At 46.1% G+C, this 20,852-nt stretch overlaps 8 protein-coding genes across 8 annotated transcripts; 3 read left to right on the top strand and 5 right to left on the bottom strand.

Annotated features, from left to right (window-relative positions):
• Positions 1 to 1,137: 1,137 nt before the first annotated feature.
• On the bottom strand, positions 1,138 to 2,070 carry GLAREA_07232 (uncharacterized protein; the record flags this gene model as incomplete). The annotated part of the gene is made up of 1 exon (XM_008081180.1): positions 1,138 to 2,070. One exon carries the CDS (start codon positions 2,068 to 2,070, stop codon positions 1,138 to 1,140), a length of 933 nt encoding a protein of 310 aa, XP_008079371.1.
• A 715-nt stretch (positions 2,071 to 2,785) lies between these two features.
• Positions 2,786 to 3,169, top strand: GLAREA_07231 (uncharacterized protein; the record flags this gene model as incomplete). The annotated part of the gene is made up of 1 exon (XM_008081179.1): positions 2,786 to 3,169. The coding sequence occupies one exon, from the start codon at positions 2,786 to 2,788 to the stop codon at positions 3,167 to 3,169; it is 384 nt and encodes a 127-aa protein (XP_008079370.1).
• A 193-nt stretch (positions 3,170 to 3,362) lies between these two features.
• On the bottom strand, positions 3,363 to 3,941 carry GLAREA_07230 (uncharacterized protein; the record flags this gene model as incomplete). The annotated part of the gene is made up of 3 exons (XM_008081178.1): positions 3,363 to 3,509; positions 3,565 to 3,755; positions 3,809 to 3,941. The coding sequence occupies 3 exons, from the start codon at positions 3,939 to 3,941 to the stop codon at positions 3,363 to 3,365; spliced, it is 471 nt and encodes a 156-aa protein (XP_008079369.1).
• A 1,125-nt stretch (positions 3,942 to 5,066) lies between these two features.
• On the bottom strand, positions 5,067 to 5,902 carry GLAREA_07229 (uncharacterized protein; the record flags this gene model as incomplete). Its single annotated transcript, XM_008081177.1, has 3 exons — positions 5,067 to 5,306; positions 5,361 to 5,771; positions 5,828 to 5,902. The coding sequence occupies 3 exons, from the start codon at positions 5,900 to 5,902 to the stop codon at positions 5,067 to 5,069; spliced, it is 726 nt and encodes a 241-aa protein (XP_008079368.1).
• Positions 5,903 to 6,635: 733 nt separating this feature from the next.
• Positions 6,636 to 11,506, top strand: GLAREA_07228 (uncharacterized protein; the record flags this gene model as incomplete). The annotated part of the gene is made up of 3 exons (XM_008081176.1): positions 6,636 to 7,742; positions 7,798 to 7,981; positions 8,037 to 11,506. The coding sequence occupies 3 exons, from the start codon at positions 6,636 to 6,638 to the stop codon at positions 11,504 to 11,506; spliced, it is 4,761 nt and encodes a 1,586-aa protein (XP_008079367.1).
• Positions 11,507 to 12,806: 1,300 nt separating this feature from the next.
• Positions 12,807 to 14,514, top strand: GLAREA_07227 (uncharacterized protein; the record flags this gene model as incomplete). Its single annotated transcript, XM_008081175.1, has 3 exons — positions 12,807 to 12,999; positions 13,071 to 14,134; positions 14,200 to 14,514. 3 exons carry the CDS (start codon positions 12,807 to 12,809, stop codon positions 14,512 to 14,514), a joined length of 1,572 nt encoding a protein of 523 aa, XP_008079366.1.
• An 857-nt stretch (positions 14,515 to 15,371) lies between these two features.
• Positions 15,372 to 17,225, bottom strand: GLAREA_07226 (uncharacterized protein; the record flags this gene model as incomplete). The annotated part of the gene is made up of 1 exon (XM_008081174.1): positions 15,372 to 17,225. One exon carries the CDS (start codon positions 17,223 to 17,225, stop codon positions 15,372 to 15,374), a length of 1,854 nt encoding a protein of 617 aa, XP_008079365.1.
• A 1,235-nt stretch (positions 17,226 to 18,460) lies between these two features.
• GLAREA_07225 (Di-copper centre-containing) lies at positions 18,461 to 20,128 on the bottom strand (the record flags this gene model as incomplete). The annotated part of the gene is made up of 8 exons (XM_008081173.1): positions 18,461 to 18,727; positions 18,787 to 19,057; positions 19,143 to 19,266; positions 19,314 to 19,354; positions 19,414 to 19,439; positions 19,496 to 19,582; positions 19,665 to 19,827; positions 19,896 to 20,128. The coding sequence occupies 8 exons, from the start codon at positions 20,126 to 20,128 to the stop codon at positions 18,461 to 18,463; spliced, it is 1,212 nt and encodes a 403-aa protein (XP_008079364.1).
• Between the last annotated feature and the right edge of the window lie 724 nt (positions 20,129 to 20,852).

The raw sequence follows: 20,852 nt of genomic DNA, 5'->3' as shown, positions 1-20,852 counted from the left end.
GTCGAGCAAAAATTACTCTAAAAAGTTGGCAGAAGTGACAGCGATTGTTTCAAACACAAGCCCCCCTTACTTCATCCTCTATCTAAGGAAGAGTTCGAGTCTAGATGATCTCGACCAAAAGCCGACTTTGCATCGGCATCCATATAAAACTATGGTTTTAGCGACTTTGAATTCTTGGCATCTCTTCAAAAAAATACTTCATTTTCTTGAAATCGCCTCCGAGTGATTCAAGCCTTCGAAATCGCCCAGCTTTTCGTCCTGTTGGTCGCAGTCTTGAGCTATCGTACATCAGACCCAAAATTCATCACCAGAATGAAAAAGCAAGAAAATTGGCTTCTCATTCTGTATCGTGGCAGAACAAGAGACTTTATCAAGATAGAAACTAGAATATCCCTTCGAGTACAAGCGTTGATCCAAAACTAGTCGATAGAGAGTACTTCTGTCCTAAAACTCTCTTTGTGAACTGTATCGCGGGATCTAAATATGCCAGTTTTCCTACAGGAAGTGCACATATAGACACTAAAACGGAACCAGTGAAAAAAAGAGTTAAAGTCTGAGTTATTTAGTAGTCCAGGGACTAGCTCGGATGTTCTTTGGGCCTTCCACTGTGCAAACCGAATTAGTTCCACAGATGGGCTTCTGCTTGTGGTTATTTTGAATGCAGTTAGGAAGGGTCTCTGTCTTCGAGCTTCCCAAGGAGCAATAATGAAGTCTACCGGCCACATCTCTATTGAACTGGTCAACACATTATATAGCAGTTCTTCTTTGTTTTCTAGAGAACGATATGAGATTTGAATAATTGTGAACTTGAAGGGCCATAAGCCAAGCTTGGCCATCATTCAATAAACGAGTAGATGTTTCAGGGGGGAGTACACGTGGAAACTTTTGGTGGTATACCGAGATGTAAACTTGGTGTGTTTTCTCATGCTTTCTCGAAATAGCTCTAATATGTCTAGTGGGACTTCAGTGAACAGGGTTCTTTCATTTAAAATCACAGTGAGGCTGCTCTACGGTTACATAGCGTTCAACTTGCTGGAATGAAGGTCAGAAAAGTCACCTGCTACAAATTCCAAAGGCTCCAAAAACCACCCAAGTCCCCTATATTCATATCCAGGCGTGAAATAAACCCCGCTACTATCAGTATAACTTTTCATCCATCACATCGATATGGAAGTCAGCATCCTTAATATCCTGAGCGAAGGCATTCAACTTCTCAATCTGCCCTTCCGTCAAAGTGAGCGTCTGGGTCTTGCTAGTCTTGAGGCCAAGCTGCGAGGCGATCAGGATCAGATCAGCATTGGTGACTGCATTGGCCAAGTTGGCTCTGATGTTGTCGCGAATCTGCGCGGCGTCCCCGATACTGAGGGTAAAGTTCTTGTACTTGCCCAAAGGCGAGCTATCTTCGGTCTCGTGCGCGATGTTAGACAACAGAAATCTCCTAATCTGCGTCTCATGTTTGGCATCGAGCTTGGCCTGGGCATTGGCTCGGATGGTTTCCAGGCGCTCGTCCAGAACCTTTGCGAGTTCTTTGTTCCAATTATCTTGCTTTTCTTTCGCCGCTTCGTGCAGATACAAGATGTACGTGATGATCATGCCAACTGGAGCGGCGGGCGTGAGAGCGGTGCCCTTGGCAAGGGCGATGCTCATGAGGATGAATTTTGTTCCGAAGCTACGCATTGCTTTCCTTGCCGCCTTGCTTTCAAAATCTTTCTGAACGACGTAGCCAACAACCTCACCAACACCTCGCTTCTGAACTGTGTCGAGGACGAAATCTGTCGCCTGATCAATGAGGCCGGTAGGATCACCGGCTCCCCCACTGGCGACTTTCTCAATAGCTTTAGACAGAGCTGCGGAGAAAAAGGTGGCTTTTAATTCTACGCCATCAGAACTCTTTTCGAGTTCTTTTCTGAAATCACGCATCAAATCGGTCCTTGTCCACAGCCTAGGGATGATTTGCTCGGAAGGTTTGGCACTCAGGAGGTCTTGTACATCTTTCTCGAATTCTTTGCCACCAGTTTTACCGAGCTTGGTGATTAAGTCCTTCTTTTGTTGCTGTGGTGACTTGTCCATGATGATGAATTGAGGATGATCCTATTAAGAAATGATAGAAAGTGTGAAGTGGATTGTGCTTTATGTTGCTGTGCTTTATCGGCGGGCGAGATTCTGACTATCTCCATTGGTTGCTACTGGGCATGGACTATGGTTATATAGGAGAAGATTAGACATCTCTCTCCCCGAGCTTCAGCGAAATCTTGCTAAGCTGGAAGGTCCCATGCATTCACTGTTCATGTGTTAATTTAAATGGTATGGAATCAGATCATTGCAAATCCAAGGCAATCGTGTATCGTCTTGTGATATCGTTATTGATAAACTCCACCATTTTAAGCACTACACATTTGACACCACCACTTTGACAGGACGTGCCTCGAAAGATCACCAGGGAAAGAAGAAGCTAGGCTACTTTTGTAGGGAAAATGGTAGGTCAGTTGACACAAGATTTGTATAGATCTAGCCTAGTTTCTCGCTAAGTCCTGTAATCTCTACCAGCTAATCCCTTCGAAAGGGTAGTATAATTCTCAACACGGCCTAGGAGATAGTGCAAATCGCGATGAATCATCTTGCAGTATTGAAAGCGGCCCAGAATATCCAGCTCAGCTGCCGGCATCAACGCCACAAACAAACAGGTGAGCAAGTTGTGATATTGGCCTTTCTCCTTGCATCAGGAGTTCTGAGCTTGAAAGATTCCGGGGAGCTGAAGGCATGATTTTGGGGGCCTCCGCACAATATGAGCAAGTCTGCCAAAGAAAATGAACAAGTCAGAAGATCTGCATTTATGGCTGTAGATTTGACTCCAACACCAGCTGAATATCTGAGTCTAGCCGCCCAAATGCTAGTCGTATCACATTGGACCACCGTCCCGCAGGATGATTGGCCGGTCGAGAGTGTTTATCATCAATTATCAGTTTTCTTACCACTCGAAGAAGAACGAGCTGAACATCTTCGTCGAGGGTCAACTCCCAACAATACTTGGTGGTTGAGGCGCAGATATTGCCACTGGCGAAAGCTACTTGGACAGGTGAAGGCTCGTGGCAACAACGATTCGGACGATTTCATAACAATGAATTGGGAGGACGAGATTATTGGGATTAAACCGTTTATTAATTCATAATGATTTGAAAACGATTGAGAAGCTGTCGTACTGACAAAGCTTTGCCCAAGCCTCTAATTCTACGACGCCAAACAAGTATCATTCCTGTTGTATTGCACAAATTCATTGAAAGAATTGATTAAATTGATTATCAAGATACGAGTAGTAAGCAAACACAGCAACGTCTTATTGCCAATTCACTTGGGCATGAAAATCAGCCCTCGCTCATAGGGTGAAGCTTGTTTCCGACAATACCACTTAGAATGCTTGATACCATCTTCACTTCACCATAACCCAGCTTCGCACTAATATCAGTCGCCTGCTTAGAAATGGCAACCATGGTACCCTCAACAAAGCGGTGCTTGTATAAAATCAGCTATTGCAAGGTAATCGCCACACATATCACAGGGACATACCTGGAAAATCGGCCGGTCCTTATCGTGGTACACGAGAAATCGATTTTTGCCTCCCTTTTGCTGGCCATAGACGTAGCCATCGTCGACCGTGAGCTTGAACCCTGAGTCGGTCTTTTGGATCTTGGACGACTTGAAGTTGTCAAGCAACTCCTCCGAGACGAAGAGATAATTGGTCTTCTCAGCCTCGCCGTCTGTTTCAGTTAGAATCACGGAGACTGGTTCTTCTGACTAGGCTCATACATACCACGAGTATTGGTAAACTCAATGCGAAGATAGTTTTTGTTGTAGTCCTTGAAGCTCTGCTTCCAGGTAATGGGGGTGCTCTTCCACTTGCCCTCCTCGGGGATAGTGAGAACGTCAGAAGTCTTGACAGGCATGTTGCTATCGGTGTTTCTGAAGGCGAAAAGGAAGTTCTTTGTGATTTTGGAGAGCGGTTTGGAGCAGTCTTTGATGCGACTCAGAAGGAATATTCTGCTTCTGGCACCCTCCTTATACGCGCTCGTTGCCAATATCACACTGGTCTAGATGAGTCCATGAAGCTCACATCTTCTAGATCACTATGAGTTGCCCCAGTTCAGCTGGCGACGTCTAACTTAGCCGAATGCCACCCTTAATGTAAGGGGGAGCGGAAAACATCCCATTTGGGGCAAAAAGTAACGACACTAGTCTCTTTGACTATAAAGTAATTTTCTTCAATTGAGTAGATCTACTAGCTCTGTAAATTGGCCCTTTAGATCGTAGAATTTAAAAGCATAGGACGAGTAAGCTCTATTCTTTCGAAGTTGTTTATTATCAACGAAATCAGTATTGCTCGGCTAATTTTTAGTGTAGTCTGTGACCCAAAATGGACAACTTCCCGTGCCCACTTCCCCTTAGAGCCCGTTCAGCCCACGCCAGGGAAGTGACGGAGCGCCACCCAGGCGCTAGTACTCCACGCCAATGCATTCTGCGGAGGCCACGGGATGTCCCTGCATGTATTCTACCCGTTCGTCAACAAACCCAATTGATAAATGGGGTGGCCATTTACCAATAAGAAAACCACTTCTAGTAGCCTATTCGTCTATAATCTAGTATTCCCGCATAAAATCTCCATTTTCGTAAACACTAGATAGAGTACTGCCTACATAGCCTAAAGAGCCTCAAATACGTAGGCGGTCAAGATACAGCGAAAATACTACTTTTCCACTATATCTTTGATTAGTAAAAAGGAAAACCTCCTTACCATGTACTGTCGATGTACCTATGCAGAATACTCTGTGCAGAAGCCTGGAAATAAGAATTCGGCTTACAATAAGGGCAATCAAGTGGGCTTTTTGATTAAAAGTAACTCCATTCATGAATGGGATGGAGTTGACCCATTCCATCCACAAACACCATCTGTTGAAGAACGGGTAGAACATACTTTCACGAACGATCTTGTCAAACTGATAATGTTCGGACAAAAGAAGGAGCAAAGTGAACTTGCACTAATCTGTAAACATTTGGCAACTTGCGTCGAATGCTCAAAGGTCAAATTCGTCTATGAAATCGTCGAAGCCAGACATGACACCATCCATCACGCCAGTCATATCCACCGATCCTTTCACTTCCTGTCCGTCAAAGTTGTGAAGGTAATCGCCAAAGTAGTTGCGGCTTTGTTCGGATGCGAGGTCGAGCCCCTCAGGCGATCCAAAACCCGCCTTGTCCAGCAGTCCAAGAGACAGCGTGCCCGCCTTCACCCATCTCGAGTTCACGAAACGGTGCTACATCAGTAGGGTCAGATTTCAGATCCTGCTCATTTGGAAGTATAAGCTAACCTGGTATGGTTTCTGCTCTTTGTCATGCAAGACCAGAAAGCGATGCGTGCCTTTGGAGTCAGCCTGTCCGTACTGGAAGTCATTATCCACAGTGAAGGCGCGCCACTCGTTGTCGCTGTTTAAGTTGTCAATCTTAGAGGTTTTGGCCTCAAAAGATTTGAGACACTTGTTGGATATGAAGAGGCGACCAAAGCAGGACGCCTTCAACGGGTCTGCGGGTGAGCTGTCAGCTAGGATGCCCGGGTAGTTGACCTTTCCTAGCCGCCTAATACCTTTTCCAGCATATTCGAAGAGAACCAACAGAAAATCGTCAACACGCTCTTCGTATTCTTGTTGCCATCTCACAGCACATTTTCGGTTGGATTCCAACGCGAACTGGGGAAATACGCAGACAGTGCCCACGCTTACAGGCTGCAATACGCAATCAGCGAGGAGAGTTCAAGATGGCCTCTACCCACAAGACTCACTTGGAAATTCTTTCTAGCTTCTTTCGCCTGCTGATATTCGCTCGAGGCAAGGTTGTCATTTCTTTGCATCGACATATTAAATGATCTGAGTTGTCGTAGCTATAAAGAATTTAGGTGATCCGAAAGCAAAAATGGTAGCTAGACTCGGAACACACAAAGATGTTTGCTCAAGTTGAATGATAGAAAGCAATGTGAGAAAGTGAGTTTTTCCTTGGCTTGAATCTGGGGTTCTGTTTTGAGAATCTGGGGCTTGGCCAAGCTTTTTTTAAACTCTCCTTGGCGTCCAGATGGGGAACATCTTACTGCGGGTGCTTCTTACAGTCAGCCACCAAGTGTGGTCCAGTTCGACGCCGCAATTCGAAAAAGCAATTAACGAATCCTTGGCCGCTTTGCCGCCGACTCAACAACTTGATCGGGAACTCAGCTGTCAATAAATACATTTGAACGTCTGGCTAGACCATTGTGATATTGTTTCAGATGCGTGAAGGTGCATGATCGCCAAAAACCGTCCATATTGGTCATATTATTGGCGGGATTGATTCTCATAGATCCAGTTGAGCTGAGTTGACTGTCTGGGTATCTTTACTTCTTGTGATAGATACTTCCTCGGCGTAAACTCCGCATTGCTTATCCAAACCTTGGCCCACAAATGCCCTTGACAATCCTAACGTCCAGTCTAGGGAAGCATGGTTAAGTTTCCCTTTATCAAGCCTGCCTAAGCCAGCTATGGCCGAGCATCTTTTCTTACAGTCCGTCATTCAGCGAGGTGGGCTCTCTACAGCCATTGACCTCTTATCGAGTCCCGATCATGTCAACCTTTGTTGACACATCCGTGGATCAGGGCATCAATAGCCACTTCTTCGACCCGAAAGCCTCCAACGAGACGATGGGGAGAGATCTCTCTAGCCCTGTCCAAGCAGTCGGCCCAACTCCAGCTCAAACTTCTTGGTTCACTACCAGACCAGGAGCAACACGGCCGACCAAGGAACAAGAGAAAAACTCCTACTTTCTTAGTCCTCTCTGGCGTGATACCTTTGGAAGTAAACCTTCCGCGGACAGTATCCAGGAAATCGAGATATTTGACAACGTTCAACTCGTTGACTTCTTTCCATCTTTCGAGAACTCTGCATTTAGAGACCTTGCCCTCGAGAACTGCATCCTGTCGTATTACCCTCGAGAGATCGAAAAGAATGCTCCTGGTCTTTACTTCCGCACCGACTTGATCCTGGGTGGCCTGCTGGACGGACCACTTGAGTTCTTTAAAATGTTTCTCTCCGACTCTGACATTGTCATTCGCCTTTCAGCATTTCTAGGCTTTACTTTGGACCACAATAAGCCGCTGCATTTCGATAATCTCACGCTTGCTGGATGTCTGGGTGGCCTGCGCGTCTCGTATCCTCCTGGAAATGTACTTCTCGAGATCGTCTCCGCAGGCATGCGCATAACCTTTGAAAACAACAAAAACAAAAAGGATGGTCAGAAACGGCCACCACCTGAGAGTGGTGAGATGTCCGATCCCAAGAAGCTTAAGACGGAGACTGGCTCATCCAGCGCTCCTGCCGACACGCCAGACATTCCGCCCAAGCCGAAACCATCGGTTTCTTCCACTATCTCGAAGATTGCGGATCTTACGGATCCCAATAAGTTGATCGGCGTCGGTTCGGCAGCCTTGACTCACCCTTCTGGGCCTGTAACGACAGGAACGAATCCACAGCCGGATACCACTCACGACAAAGGCAAGAGCAGCTTCACTGCTAAAATTTTTGGCAACATTCTATTGCACTTGTACATTGGACGTGTGGTACCTCTCCAGCTCGAGTATACAGCGCAGTACTCCCCTGAGAATATCCACTTTGATATGGTTCTCTCTGAGGGCAAGAGCTGGGACCACGCCTTTGGAATTGAGAACTTTGAGGTACGATGCCACACATGGAGAGGCCCAAGTTGAACCACTTACTGACGTGATGTAGCTTAAAGACATTGTGATCACGGCAGACATCCCAACCAAGAATGCCAACAAGGCTTTTGGTAAGATGGCTGAGAAGGCCGCGTTGGACGATGGCTTTGCCTGCAAAATTGAGGGAAGCTGGAACATGGGCTTCAAGGACCTCTCATTGAAAGGAGAGATCTATTCATCCACTAAGACACAGGCTAGTATGAAACCCCAAGTAACAGTAATGAAGAAGATCGATGCTGAGAAGCCGGACAGATAGTTCATACATTGAGGCCGTTCTCACGGGTCCCACGTTCAACGACATACGTCAGGCAGCGAAAAAACTCCATGACTACGAGGTTCCAGAGCCGAAGCAGGATATTCGACTGGACAGCATGCGCCTCCGCATCGACTTCAGTGGCAAGTTTGCCTTTTACGGTATGATCACTGTGGACGGTGCAACCTTTGAGGCGAGTATCATCATCTCCTCTGGCGGCATCTTCATCAGTGGCAAAGCGCAGAAGTTCCAGATCCCAGAGACGGACTTTTATATTAGAGAGGCTAGCCTGGATCTCTTTATTGCACGGCGTTCCGAGAACCTCCCTGAGGATGGGAAAGGCCAGCAAACGGCAGCTAATGGTAACGATGAGGGCGTCGAGGGTGGCCATGAGGCCAAAGAAACAAGCAAAGAGACAAAGAAGTCAGACAAGACAGATATTAAACTCATTCCAAAATCGGCTGGAAAGACTTCCATGGACGAAGCCAAAAGGAATGACTCTCTTTCAGCTGTCCCAGGCAAGAAAGCCGCAACAGACACCAAGTGCACTGACACGCCAGCTACGACTGCAGATGCAGGGTCGGGATCAGACCAAAAGCCGAAGAAAGAAGTCAGCTGGTTCTTTGGCTTCAAGGTGTATGGCATACTTGTCTTACCATATGGCCCGAAAGACCTGGATGGCGACTACAAATTCAAGTTCGCCGTAACCTTTACCGTATCCAAGTCGCCAACAAAGGGGGTAGAAGTGCTGTTGGCAGGCAAAGCCCGCTCCACAGTGTCTTTGCGGGACATTTGCGGCGATGCGATCAAAAAAGACAGTCTCCTTGATGCACAACTATCTGATCTTACGTTTATGGGCACCAACTCAGATAACCCAGACGTGCCACCAGAGATCTCTAGGTTCCCCATCAAGAAGGGTTTCTACCTGTGCGCTACACTCGATCGCGTGCCTATTCTGGAAGACAAAGACCAGAAAGACGGGGGCAAGGTGCTCAAAAAGTCGACAGCGACAGATCGAGCATACCTGCGCATTGGATACCAGAAGGGGGACAAAATTCCTAAAATTACCATTTTCCTGCCACCATCATTCAAGGTGGAGTTTGGCGATCGGTTCTATTCTGGTGCCATCTTTCTGGAGCTTGATGCCGAGTCAGATCCTATTTGCAAGTTTCATGGCGAACTCTATATGAAAGTGGACGAGCCGGGCAAGAAACCCATTAAATTCATCCTCGAGATAGCTGCCGACCATATTGGTGGCTCGATAGGGATGAAGATCGATGCATTGGATGGCATAAAGGGACCATTGGGGTTCAGTGACAGATTTGTCGTATACTCTCTCCAGGGCCGCGTGAGTGCGAAGTGGGCAATGCTGCTATCCACGGGTGCCCTAGAAAGCTTTGGACTTGGTGGCCGTTTCACCATCGAGGAGGACAGCTACACCTGCGAGATGCAGCTGGGGACAAACCCGACGCAAACGCTGGTCAATATCAAGGCTAATGCACTTGGTGTCCCGCAGCTCTGCAAATTCATCTCCGCAGTAGCCGATGAGGACATGCCCGTCCCCGACGTCGACTTTATCAATATACGTGATTTAGATATCTACGTCAGTAGAGGTTGCACATGGCTCGATACCTATTATCCAAAGGGCTTCAAATTCAAGGGCATAATCAAGCTCTGGGATTTGGAGGCTTCCATGGATGCAGAGTTAAACAGTATTGGCTTTCACTGCTTGACTAAAATCAAGGGCTTTGAACTGGGTCCTTTGAAGCTCAGTGGAGCCCTCGAGGGTGAAGAAGGCGCATCCATGGAGATCACGCTCAACCCGATCAAGCAGTCGTTCTATCTGAGTGGGCGGATTGAAATTTTCGAAGTTTCGTGCGCCTGCTTCGTCGACTGCCAGTTTATGCCATCGCCCAAGTTCGTCTTTGACTTTGAGCTCAAGTGGAGTGCTGGTCTGCTTGTGAAGGTGCACGCTGAGATGCATCAGCGCAGGAAAACAGAAAGTGGCAAAAAGGACATCGCGACAGGAAAGGAGCTGAAAGGCCATCCCGGAGGCTCTGACTGGGAGATCTACGCCTTGATGGAGCAGTCTATCATTGCACAGGTCAAGCAGGGCATTCTCTCGGCTGTAGATAATACGCACAAAGCCATGGAAAAGGGTATCAAAAGCGCCATGGATGATGTTGAGCGTCAAAAAGAGAATTGGGAAAGAGATTGCCGCGAGGCCAAGGAGCGTCTGGATGCCGCGCACAAGAAGCTACAGGAAGAAATCGACCGTCTTGATCGCGAGATTGAGGAGGCGCAAGACAACGTTGAGAAAGTCAAGCAACGCAACGAGAAATACACATCTGACGAGCGAGCCAAGTGCAGTGGAAAGCAGGCGCAGGCGGAGAAAGATCGTGCGGCTCGCCTCGAGCCCAAAGCTGCTGCACGTCGCAGCGCAGATGAAGACAAGGAGAACCAAGAGCGTAACCGGGAATGGAAGATGCAGGAGGCGAGGAACAAGCGCACCAATACACGCGATAGTTTCTTTTCCAAGTTTGGCAATGCAAGCGCCGTGATTGACAACGCTCTGCGAGATCTGAACAATGCTGAGCGTGAAGTCAACAGACTCAGCTGGGAGGCCGATCGACTCGAGGATCGCATCAGTCACGAGTGGTGGCGTGTCGACCTGGAGGCCGAGTACCTGGCGAAACGGAACGCATGGGCGTTTGCAAGAGGAGGCCTCCTCGTCTATGAGGGCATCCTCCGCGGCGCGCGTGAGATTGTTGATAGCCCTCTGTTCCGCCAGCTGAAAGAGGCTATGGAAGCGGCCGAGCAATACCTCAACACCGTGGGTGACCAGATCCGCTCCGCCTTGGAGACGGCAGGCCGTATCGCATCGCTTGCGTTTGATGAGCTACAGAGGACGATCAGGGAAGAGGACTTCAACTTCGATAGTCTCATGAAGCATGCCAACAGCCTAGTTGCAGACGTCGAAAAGGAATGTCAGAAGTACGAGGAAGAGGCACGCGCGCGTAGCATAGTGCTAGATAAGCAGAAGCAGAAGATGGCCAGTGAGTTCAAGCAGGTGGGCTACGTGGCATTGGAAGAAGCCGTCGAGTTTGCGCGCAAGAACAACATTGCCTTGCTCGCAGCTGAGAAGGCTCTTGCTGCCTTCAGTGCGCTGGAGAAAGCAGCCTATAACGCAATTCGTGACTTTGTCGCAGCAACATTAGACGCCATGATTGACATCCAGCGCATCGAGCTCAAGGGCATCATTCGGGCTGATGAGTCAGATCAAGAAGCTTTCCACCTAAGCATCAAGGGACGCCTAGGAAACAAAGACTTTGCTGTTGAGGAGAGCTGGATGCCTAACAAGACGCATATCTTTCTAGCGAAGATTGGTCTGCATGCTGTGGCGAGCATCACCGGGTCCAGTATGGACCAAGAGATCAAGGCTCTTGACGAGGAGATGAAGAACAAATGATCGATTTTGGAGACTGCAGTGTAATCAAAGTCTGTTGTTAGGTAAGCATGTTTGTGTGAAAACCTGGGTAACTGCGTAACATAGGACAGGCAGACGTAGACTCTACCCACATTAATGATAACAATATGTTCTAAATCTTGTTGTAAACCAATCCATGGTCGTGGGATCCATTGGTGCTTGATCTCCTAAGTCAGACGCGCTTGGTCAGCGGTCGCTAACAATGACGCTGGAATATTCATTCAAACTAGCGCTTCCCAGCTTCAAAAGACCGAACCCTCTTGGACTGTGTTGGGTGACAGTCGTTGAAGTCTTGCGAATATAGTAAGCCAGAAAGCGTCTAACCGAGCTCCTCTTACTATCCATTGCAAGTTCTGTCCGTTCGACCTGTATCAAAAACGACATTAGTCACCATACGACGACCTCATAAATGCGTTACTCTCATCCATTTCTGCGAGGCAGTATTATCAACTACCTGATAATTGGCAATGTCAAACCCCCAAGCGCCAGATACTTCTGAGTTCAAAACCAAAGTATCTCTTCAATGATTGTGGTGCGATCCACTCCATTTTGTCTGAAAATTGCGGGTTCTTTTTGTTGTAAAGCTAGGAAAGCCGTCAGTCACGGCATCTTCAACGTAAGAGGAAATGTGCAACTAAAGTAAATGGAAGGTGATACTCGACTGGCCTGTGATATTGAGTCTTTTCAGAAATCGACGGAAGGGGACTGTTGAACCATACGTTGCTAGGTCGTTGACCTTCCAGCTCTTGCAACTACAAATGGTGTGTTTCGTAGCAACATGAAAGTCCCCTCAACATACGAGTGATCATCTCACACACTTCCTTGAGTACTAGCGAGACTAGTACTTAAGTATAGACCCACGGTACTATATTTTGAACAGATTTCGTCACTGTCTGCCGCATGAATAGTAATCTGATTGTCTGATTAATAGCTGATACATGGTTTATTGAATCGAATTGAGAACCCATTTGCTTAGAGTTTACTTTGTTGGTATTTAGTTGATTTGAGAAGTAGAGAAATATCAAGATGTCGAAGAGTATTTGTTCGGAATCGGAGATATCGTCGAGATGGAGGCACGTGAGCTCAAGCGGGGTCTGTGCACGGACCACGATTGATGCGCCTTGGAACGCGTCCGTCGCGTCACACCACCAACTCTGTTGAAGTCTAACAATTTCCTAATAAACCCATGAATGCTATTGACCTTTGATCTTTGTTGTCAATCATTCGGGGCAGAAGAGCCCCTCCTAATAATTGATTCCTTCTACGCAAACTCTACGTCCCAATGCCTTCAATTAAACGATCGATATCTCCAGTTGAGCTGGACGCTCCTCGGAAAACAAGAAGCACTAGAAAGCCAGCAGCTGGAGTTAGCACACCTAGCACAAGCACAAGCCTCGTTTCGCCGGATGTGCAAGCACTCCAATCTCAATTTGAAGAGCTACAATCTTTCGTCCTGAGCCAGGATCTATTGCACAGTGAGCTTATCAATATATAATAAATATATATAATTCCTCATATTAGCTTTCGATCTAACTTTTGCCAATAGAAACCTCTCCATCAACACGAAAACATGTCGACTTACACCCAGATGCTGCTAAGAGTCACGCAAATATTGTTCGAGGCTTGATTGATGAGAAAATTCTTGCAATTGAGAATGATAGCCCCAACCGCATAGATCAGACCGAAAAACGCGACGCAGCCATGCTTGAGTATATTCCAGAGGTTGGCAGGCTTGCAGAAATGCCTGGAGGTCTTCAATTAGCTTGTGATTTGTTGATCTATCTGAGTGCTCAGTCTTATTGCCACAAAAACTTTGATCAAGACAAAAATGATCGAACTCGTCCCTCAGATTCTTCTGCAGATGTGTTACTTCTCCATATTCTCGAAAGACTGCACGAAGAAGACAAGATCTTTCTGGTGTCAAAATATCTTGATGTCTTGGAACCGCATGTCAAGTTCTTTGAGCAAAAGGAAGCCCGTCCCTACTTGGAACAATCTTTTGGAAGGCTGTCTTCTTGGAACAAAGGTTCTGGAATAGCGCAGAGGACCTACGAGCGGCTACGGAAAGAAATTGTCGCAATGAGGGGCGGCCTCGACAATGCTTGCAGCAAACATCATATACCTACGAAGGTGTGGTACGCCCGAACATTAGTTTCACGATGCGAGGAATTTCTTCCCAAGATACGGCGCCTAGGGAATCTTGAAAATGGACTTTTGCTGGCCTTTGATTTGTTCTTGTTCCTCAGCAGACAATCATATTTTGAGAGTGGTGTTGTTGAGCCATGGCTGCAGCAATTGAAGCCTCACGACACATTTATTGATATCCTAGATGATATGTTGATGGAAACAGCAGTTCGGATCAGGGAAGCCGATCCTGATTTTCAGCCTGAAGATGCACTGGAAAAGCTTCAGGGAGAAGTGGAGTACTGGGACACAATTCTTGAGGAAGAATGTTTAGTTGACTCTTTCCGTATCCTCTCCTCATGGATTCCCCTATCTGCAAAGAAGTGGGCAAAGGAGAAGCATGACGAAATTCAAGCCGATATCTTGAAAGAGCAGCGCCGAATAGAGAAACGCTATCGCAATTGTAGAGATGACGGGAGAGCACCCGTGGGCGATTGGCTTAGTACAGCGATGGACGCGTTATCCAAAGAATCACATTTCTTAGGACTCAGCCGTTTGGCCTTCCTGTGGCCGCCGACCTTGCCATCTATATTGAGGACTATAATTACAGCAAAGCATTTGATAAATCTCATATGCAACAAATCCTCTCGGCACCGCGATCTCCAGCAGGGCCTATGGACACTCTACTGGACAGCCTCATCGACGAAAGATTCGACCCCGCTAGCAAAGGTATGGCCGAGGATATTCTCCAGAAAATTCGCAAGTCAAACACCTACATACGAACCAGAGGTACCTCGAACTATTTTAATCTTTCGCTCAAGAAGCTAGATTCAATCATTTATGCGGAGGATCCACGATCAATCTAGCTAATGTGTAAAAATATTCGAGATAAGGGAACTGAAGTTAAGGTGTTGATTTGTTTACATATATACCCTGTTGCGTAGATGTTAGCTGTAGCTTATGAAAAATCAATAGAGCTTTAGATCTAATGCCATTCGAAAATGAAACAAGAACCAGCCCTCATCATTACTCCCGTCAGGGGCTCTCGCTTCGCTTATTCTTTAGCGTAACCCCCTGAATTTAACAACCGGGTAGCCCTCGTGACACGAATCGTTTGTAAACCTTTTACACAGATGCACGTCAAACAGACGATACCAGGTAACTATGCAACACATCTATCGCGCGATGATGAACTTCCATACAGGGAAATTTATATCCGCCTCTTAAGATAAAGCGAGTAAAACTCGCAATATAGAAATAACAGTTTATCGCTCTAACATTTTTGTACTAAATTACCCGACAAAAAATATTTATCTACTTATCTAGACAGAGATATAAGAATGTCCTCTGTTAATAGTTAATAACATCTTATCTTCGTTCTTCTAAATTGCCCTCGTCGACAGAGAACTTTGTAGCTTTCATTTTTCTTGTGAATAAGGGCCAAATTTTTATTTCCACGAATATTAAAGGCTCGAAGCTAAGGTAGTGATAGGAGAATACGTTTTAATGTTTTTGGAACAAAGAAGGTAGATAAAGTTGAAATGGAAATGTCTACGAGTTCCAGAGGACGAGTTAATTCCCGGATCTAATCGATCCTATTTTTGGAATAGAGTGCTTTTGGATCGCCAAGCTGTGTCACTAACGCTCTGTCATAAATTTCCTATTGAGCGACTAAGCGTTCTTTAATATACTTTTTATATTATTTCCCTTCACATCCTAAGCATTACTCGGAGTCGTCAGATATTTGGTTTTCATCCGGTCCATGCTTTACTGTTATATACAAAGTGTGACATAGTACTAGTGCTTTCTTATTCTCTAGTATAAACTTCGTCTGCTTCCTTTCTTTAATCGCCACAAGAACCACCTTTCCATTAGGCAGTTTTTGGGTCGCTCTATCGGAGAATGGTTTTCGAACATTCGAGTGGTCGATCTGGTGCTGAGGATAATTATCTCGTGGTTCAAACTTGGACTGAGGCTCAATGGCTATACGGCACCACGGCTCGTCATTGTGAGCTCTAGCCAGACCAACCTCTACTGAGAAGTATGTTGTGACGTCTGCTGTGGGTGCATTTTCAGAAAACTTGAACCTCAACAAGATTTCTCCAAGGTCTTTTAGGATTTTATGACCGCAGAAGAACCGTTCGGTGTCAACGGTGATTTCCCAATGGCCAATGGGAATGCTGGGAATAGTTTCTATAAATACAATCCTCCCGGCGGACGTGGCAGATATAATTGTGTCTAACTGTGGAACCCTTAAGAGGCGTTTTTTCCGTCTAGGTGCTATATCTCGCACTTCAGTAAAGAGATATAACTCGGATAATGTGAAAGCGGCCAAAGTCTTTTCCAACAGAATCACGTCGTCTGTAGATCGCTTGTATCTTAGAACTCCGTTGGTTCGGTCCTCCTCAACTAATATGCACATAAACCGGCCGTCATGAGACATGCACAGTGTCCAAAGAACTAGACTGCGTGAATTCGAGTTAAGCCTTCTAACAAAAGTGCTCATGTGTAAACCTCGAGTGGTGATCTGCAAAGGTTTCCACTTATTGAAATCCAGGATTGAGTTCGCGACAGAACTAGATCCCATTTCTGCTGGGGCATGATCTTCGTCATACTTTTCTGCTGAAATCTGTCTGACATTTAAATCCCCTCCAATGGTCATCAATGCAGACTTATTTGCAAAAACCGACCTCAAAGTTCCATAACCGGTGTCCGTGACAACAGTCGGAATCACACGCATAGAAAGCATCTCGGCATGATTTTCGAAGTGCATTTGTAAGAAACAACCTGGAGATGATGCCAAGACACCTGCTGGCTCACGAAGCCTTTCGCTCCAGAGAAGAAAAGTGTAGTCCTCAGTCTGCCGTATAATCTCTTGTTGGAGACGTTGAAACGCTCGTCTTCCTTCCCCGTAAATCAACGGCATTGAAAGTTCAAAAATTCCAAGGAGACAGTAAGCCTCATCTTCTGGTCGAGTCGTTTCTCTTTTCGAAGCCCAAGACATTCGGTATGCGATCGTATAATCGGAAAGCTTTGTCCTCTTCAGCAAAGCATCAGCTGGGATACCTGTTACAAACTCAATCGAGTGCTGGAGGCTTCTTTTAGTGCCAATTTCCGCCCAGTCTTTTGTATAAAATTCAACCTTGCGAGGAGCTAACAATTCTTGTAGACACCAGCCGCGCGTGAACCATCTTGCCCATGTAAACTCAACCCGTATATGTTCGGGCTCCACAATGCCTTCTGGATACGATACATCCTCGAGATACACATAACACACTTCCGATTCTTCATACCACGCATACATGGAATTAATCGCCTCGGATAATTCACTGCTGGATGTCTTGTCGATGCAACATGTGTCGATCCAGACCCAATCAATACCGTCAATCTTTGCTTGCTTGCAGCAACCCGTCAATTTCCTCCTGGCAGGATGGTTCACAGAAGGCAGATTGTGGCTTTGATAGTCTTGGAAACTTATTTCTTTCGACCCCCATGTATGCGACAGTATTGCGTAAGGCGGCGTATCGTGGGGAAAAAATTCGCACATCTCAAATGTTGAGGCATTCAGTAGTCGCATGTTGACTTTCACGCTGCATTAATGCTCGTGTAAATATGAGCTTTTATCGAATAAAGGTTGAGACCGGTACTCTTCGTAAAAGAATGTTTCGTTTGAAGGTGTCAAGTGACCCCGCAGCCGAAAACATTGTGCTTGATCTAAGAAGCGAGGGAAGCGAGGCAAGCGAGATGGGGCAGGTTTGCATTATCACCCTCTATAACACATTACCCTTTAAGTAGAACACCATGCGCTATTGACTGAAACAGAATTGTTGAAATTTTAATAGCAAAAGTAGCAAATATTTACTCGAAGGAGTATGGAAAAAAAAGAAAAAAGGGAGAGTGAGCAAGAGTCAAAGTCTTGTGGTTTAAAGTTACTCTTACTAGAATCGCGACAAAAGGGTTCACCACTTGAGTTACTAGATGTAACACGCGGAGCTATATTAGAGTAAACTATCTACCGAGAAGTTTTTTATTAAACCTACATTATACTTAGAGTTGTAACGTTCATTAACATAGCCGATTTAAAGTTAAGTAATAATCCCTAACTAAATACGACTACAAAATTACAAATGCTGTTACCTAGCATAGGCACTACAGCTTTATGGTATTAATACTAAACGCTTTACTCCTAGAATTTCTCGTCAGAAATTCAGAGATAAGTTTGAAATTGAAAGATGAGTTTGAAATTGAAATAGCCAGAACCCCGACAGACAGCCGTATTTATCTAAACCTATATATCCCCTTTGTTCATCGCAGACTGCTTTAAGTTTACGCTCTGCAATCTACTTTTCCTTAGGAGGAAAGCAGCTAATTGAAAATAAGCCACGGCATACAAACACCTTAAATTCAAAGTGAAAAAGGGTACAAAGGACATTGGAACGGTCGGTCGAGCTTATCAACCTTTTAAATCGGTTTAGAAACCGAGAAGGAAAAGTGATTTAAGATTGTTTGATGAGTTCTACTTTAAACGCTATTACTCCCAGACTCGGATTAGTGTAGGTGTGATTACGGTTATGAGACATTGAGAGTTATCGCCTACGGTACTTGTTAAGCGGCGAGATGAGAGATTCTTTATAGGCGAGGTTACTATTTCCTAATTTGAAAAGACGACCCGCTCTATGCTTTTAGAAGGTGAGACCGAAGTCTAGACAGCCTTTGGTTTCACATATGCTCTTGACCTAAAAATTCATGATAATCCTAGGAGTATCTTATTATACCGCTAAATTAGCTGACCAAAACAACCTACCCCACCCCCTAAACATAAACATAACAAAACTCCCTCCCCAAACCCCCCATAGTATTCAACAACTCCCCCAACCTAACACCCTTCGCATTAACACCCAACCCCACAACATCATCCACCGTTCCATTCCGACTCGGCGGCACATTCCCCAACGTAATCGTGCCCGCCACCTCATTAAGTCTCGTACTCAAATCCTGGAGTTGCCAAAGCCAGTACACGCGATCGATCATTCCGTGGTGCAGGTAGAATGTGGGATCGCCCGAGGAAGCGAAGAAATCCTGAAGACACATCAACATTAACTCACCCGAGATAGAATGATAGAGGGAGGGAGACTTACACCCCCAGGATCCCCACCAACAGTATAGTGTCCCCCCGTATGTACACCCCACTTCCCTAAGCTGAACTCTCCCTGCATCACCCTCTGAAAGCGCGCGAGCGTCTCACTCTCGGTTATAAGCGCGTACGTGTAGTTGCTGGTTGTTACGGTAGCGGAGTTTTTATTCACGTCTCGACGCAGACAGCGGGGGTTGTGGCCTAGACCGTTAGGGAGGGGGTTAGATGGGACGCCTGAGATGGAGGCGGCGAGGGGGCCGAGGTTGACTGTCATGCTAAACAGAACATTAGCGGGAGAAGAGGAGAGAGACAGGTGGAAGATGGATGATGGAGGAGAGAAGGAATGAATGAGGGAAGTACTTTGAGAATGGACCAGTGGTCACACAACCACCTCCTTGATCTGGCGGTATAACATCATACGGAGCTGGAGTACCGGTGATGAGCACACCGGTGTGATTGACGTATGCGCCGTTTCCTCCCATACCTAAAATTATCAGTATATTTCCTACTACCCATAGCTTTCTTACTCACTTGTCTCACTCCCATCAAAAAGCGGAGAATGAATCGGATCCCTAGTAACCATCAGTCCAACATCCTCAACTCAACCCAAGACATCAGCTTTTTAACTTACTTAGCGTACTTCCCCCAATTCCAATACTACCCCCATCATAATCAGCATCTCATCCCAAGAAAAGAGGGAGTTTATAACTCACAGGTTGATACCCCTCATACCCACACTCATCCCTCAACGCCTTTTCATAAGTATAAACATAATACCGATGCCAGGTCAAAAAATTCGCCTTTTATCAAGTCAGCCCACTTTCCCCGAACCCCATCACTCACAAGCACTCAAGTCTCATCCCTCATAAGTAGGCATCTTACCGTATCATGAATACTCAACGTCTGCTCAATATGCGTAACCACAAAATCATCAAACCGCGACTTCGCACCCGGCGCGTACGTGGAATTAGTCTTCGCCGGTAATCGTTGCAGGCATTTCACAGCATCTGTGTATGCGATTCTCTCGCGGCCCGAGAGGTTGGACCTGTGAATATCAACATCGGCTCTGAAACACATCCTCGCTAAATGAAAGGGGTTGATGTGGTAACGTACCATTCTCGTCGTCTCACAGCATTCTCAATCGTACAGGTGTTATTCCTGTCGTGTTTTTTCTGCCACTTGGATAATGTGTACAGGCTTTTGGCGGCGAGGAGGTCTACTTCGTCTGTGTGTGGGGAGGTGATGATTTCCATTATCGCGTCGCGGGTGGCGTCTGTTTTGTTCGTGCATGGTGGGGAATGTGCCTGTGCTAGCAGAGCTAGGGGGAGGAGGGGGAGGAGACGCATTTTGGATTGTAGTTATCTGGAAAGGATGAGGAAGGAAGATGGGAAGTGTGAGGGATGGAGATATATATGTTTGTTTGTTTGGACGGGAAGATGCAGGGTTACATGGATACTATGGATTTGGAGAGATAATTTGTTCACTCATTATCTATGATAGCAATAAGAGAATCTACACTCCGGATTTTCTAGGACGTCCATACTTTCGGTGACCGGTTACACATGAACAGAAGTCGTGAGTTCACTTGTTAATCCTCGCTTATTCGCTTGGAGAGAGTTTTGATCCGCCATGGCACGGGGATGGGATGTTAGAGTTCGAGCAGAAAGCTTGACAGGACCCATAAGGAGGATCATAGAAGATCTACTGAATACTCGTCTCCTGATCGACGGTGTAATACCTCTCAGACTCAGAAATACTAAGCGAGTCCGATGAATACATGTAATTGACGACGATTGACTTGCGAAATAGCATTCAGACACCCTCATATGTGGAGAATAAATCCCTAAAACGCGCCATCTACAATAAACTCCATACAACCTTCCGGACATCTCAACACCAAAACTCACAGAAAATAATTCTCTATGATTCATGGATCATCCACTGTCGTTGACGTGTGGCTGACATCTGACAGGAAAACCGGGGCAGATCGGACCAAACCCCCGGTACGAGTCGTGACATCGGTCGTCGCTAAATACGGGGTCGCCCGCGTTTATATGCTGTGATGGGATG

Source organism: Glarea lozoyensis (genome assembly GCF_000409485.1).
Source record: "Glarea lozoyensis ATCC 20868 chromosome Unknown GLAREA14, whole genome shotgun sequence".
In the NCBI taxonomy this organism is placed as follows: domain Eukaryota; kingdom Fungi; phylum Ascomycota; class Leotiomycetes; order Helotiales; family Helotiaceae; genus Glarea; species Glarea lozoyensis.
This window is presented reverse-complemented; position numbering and strand designations above follow the sequence as displayed.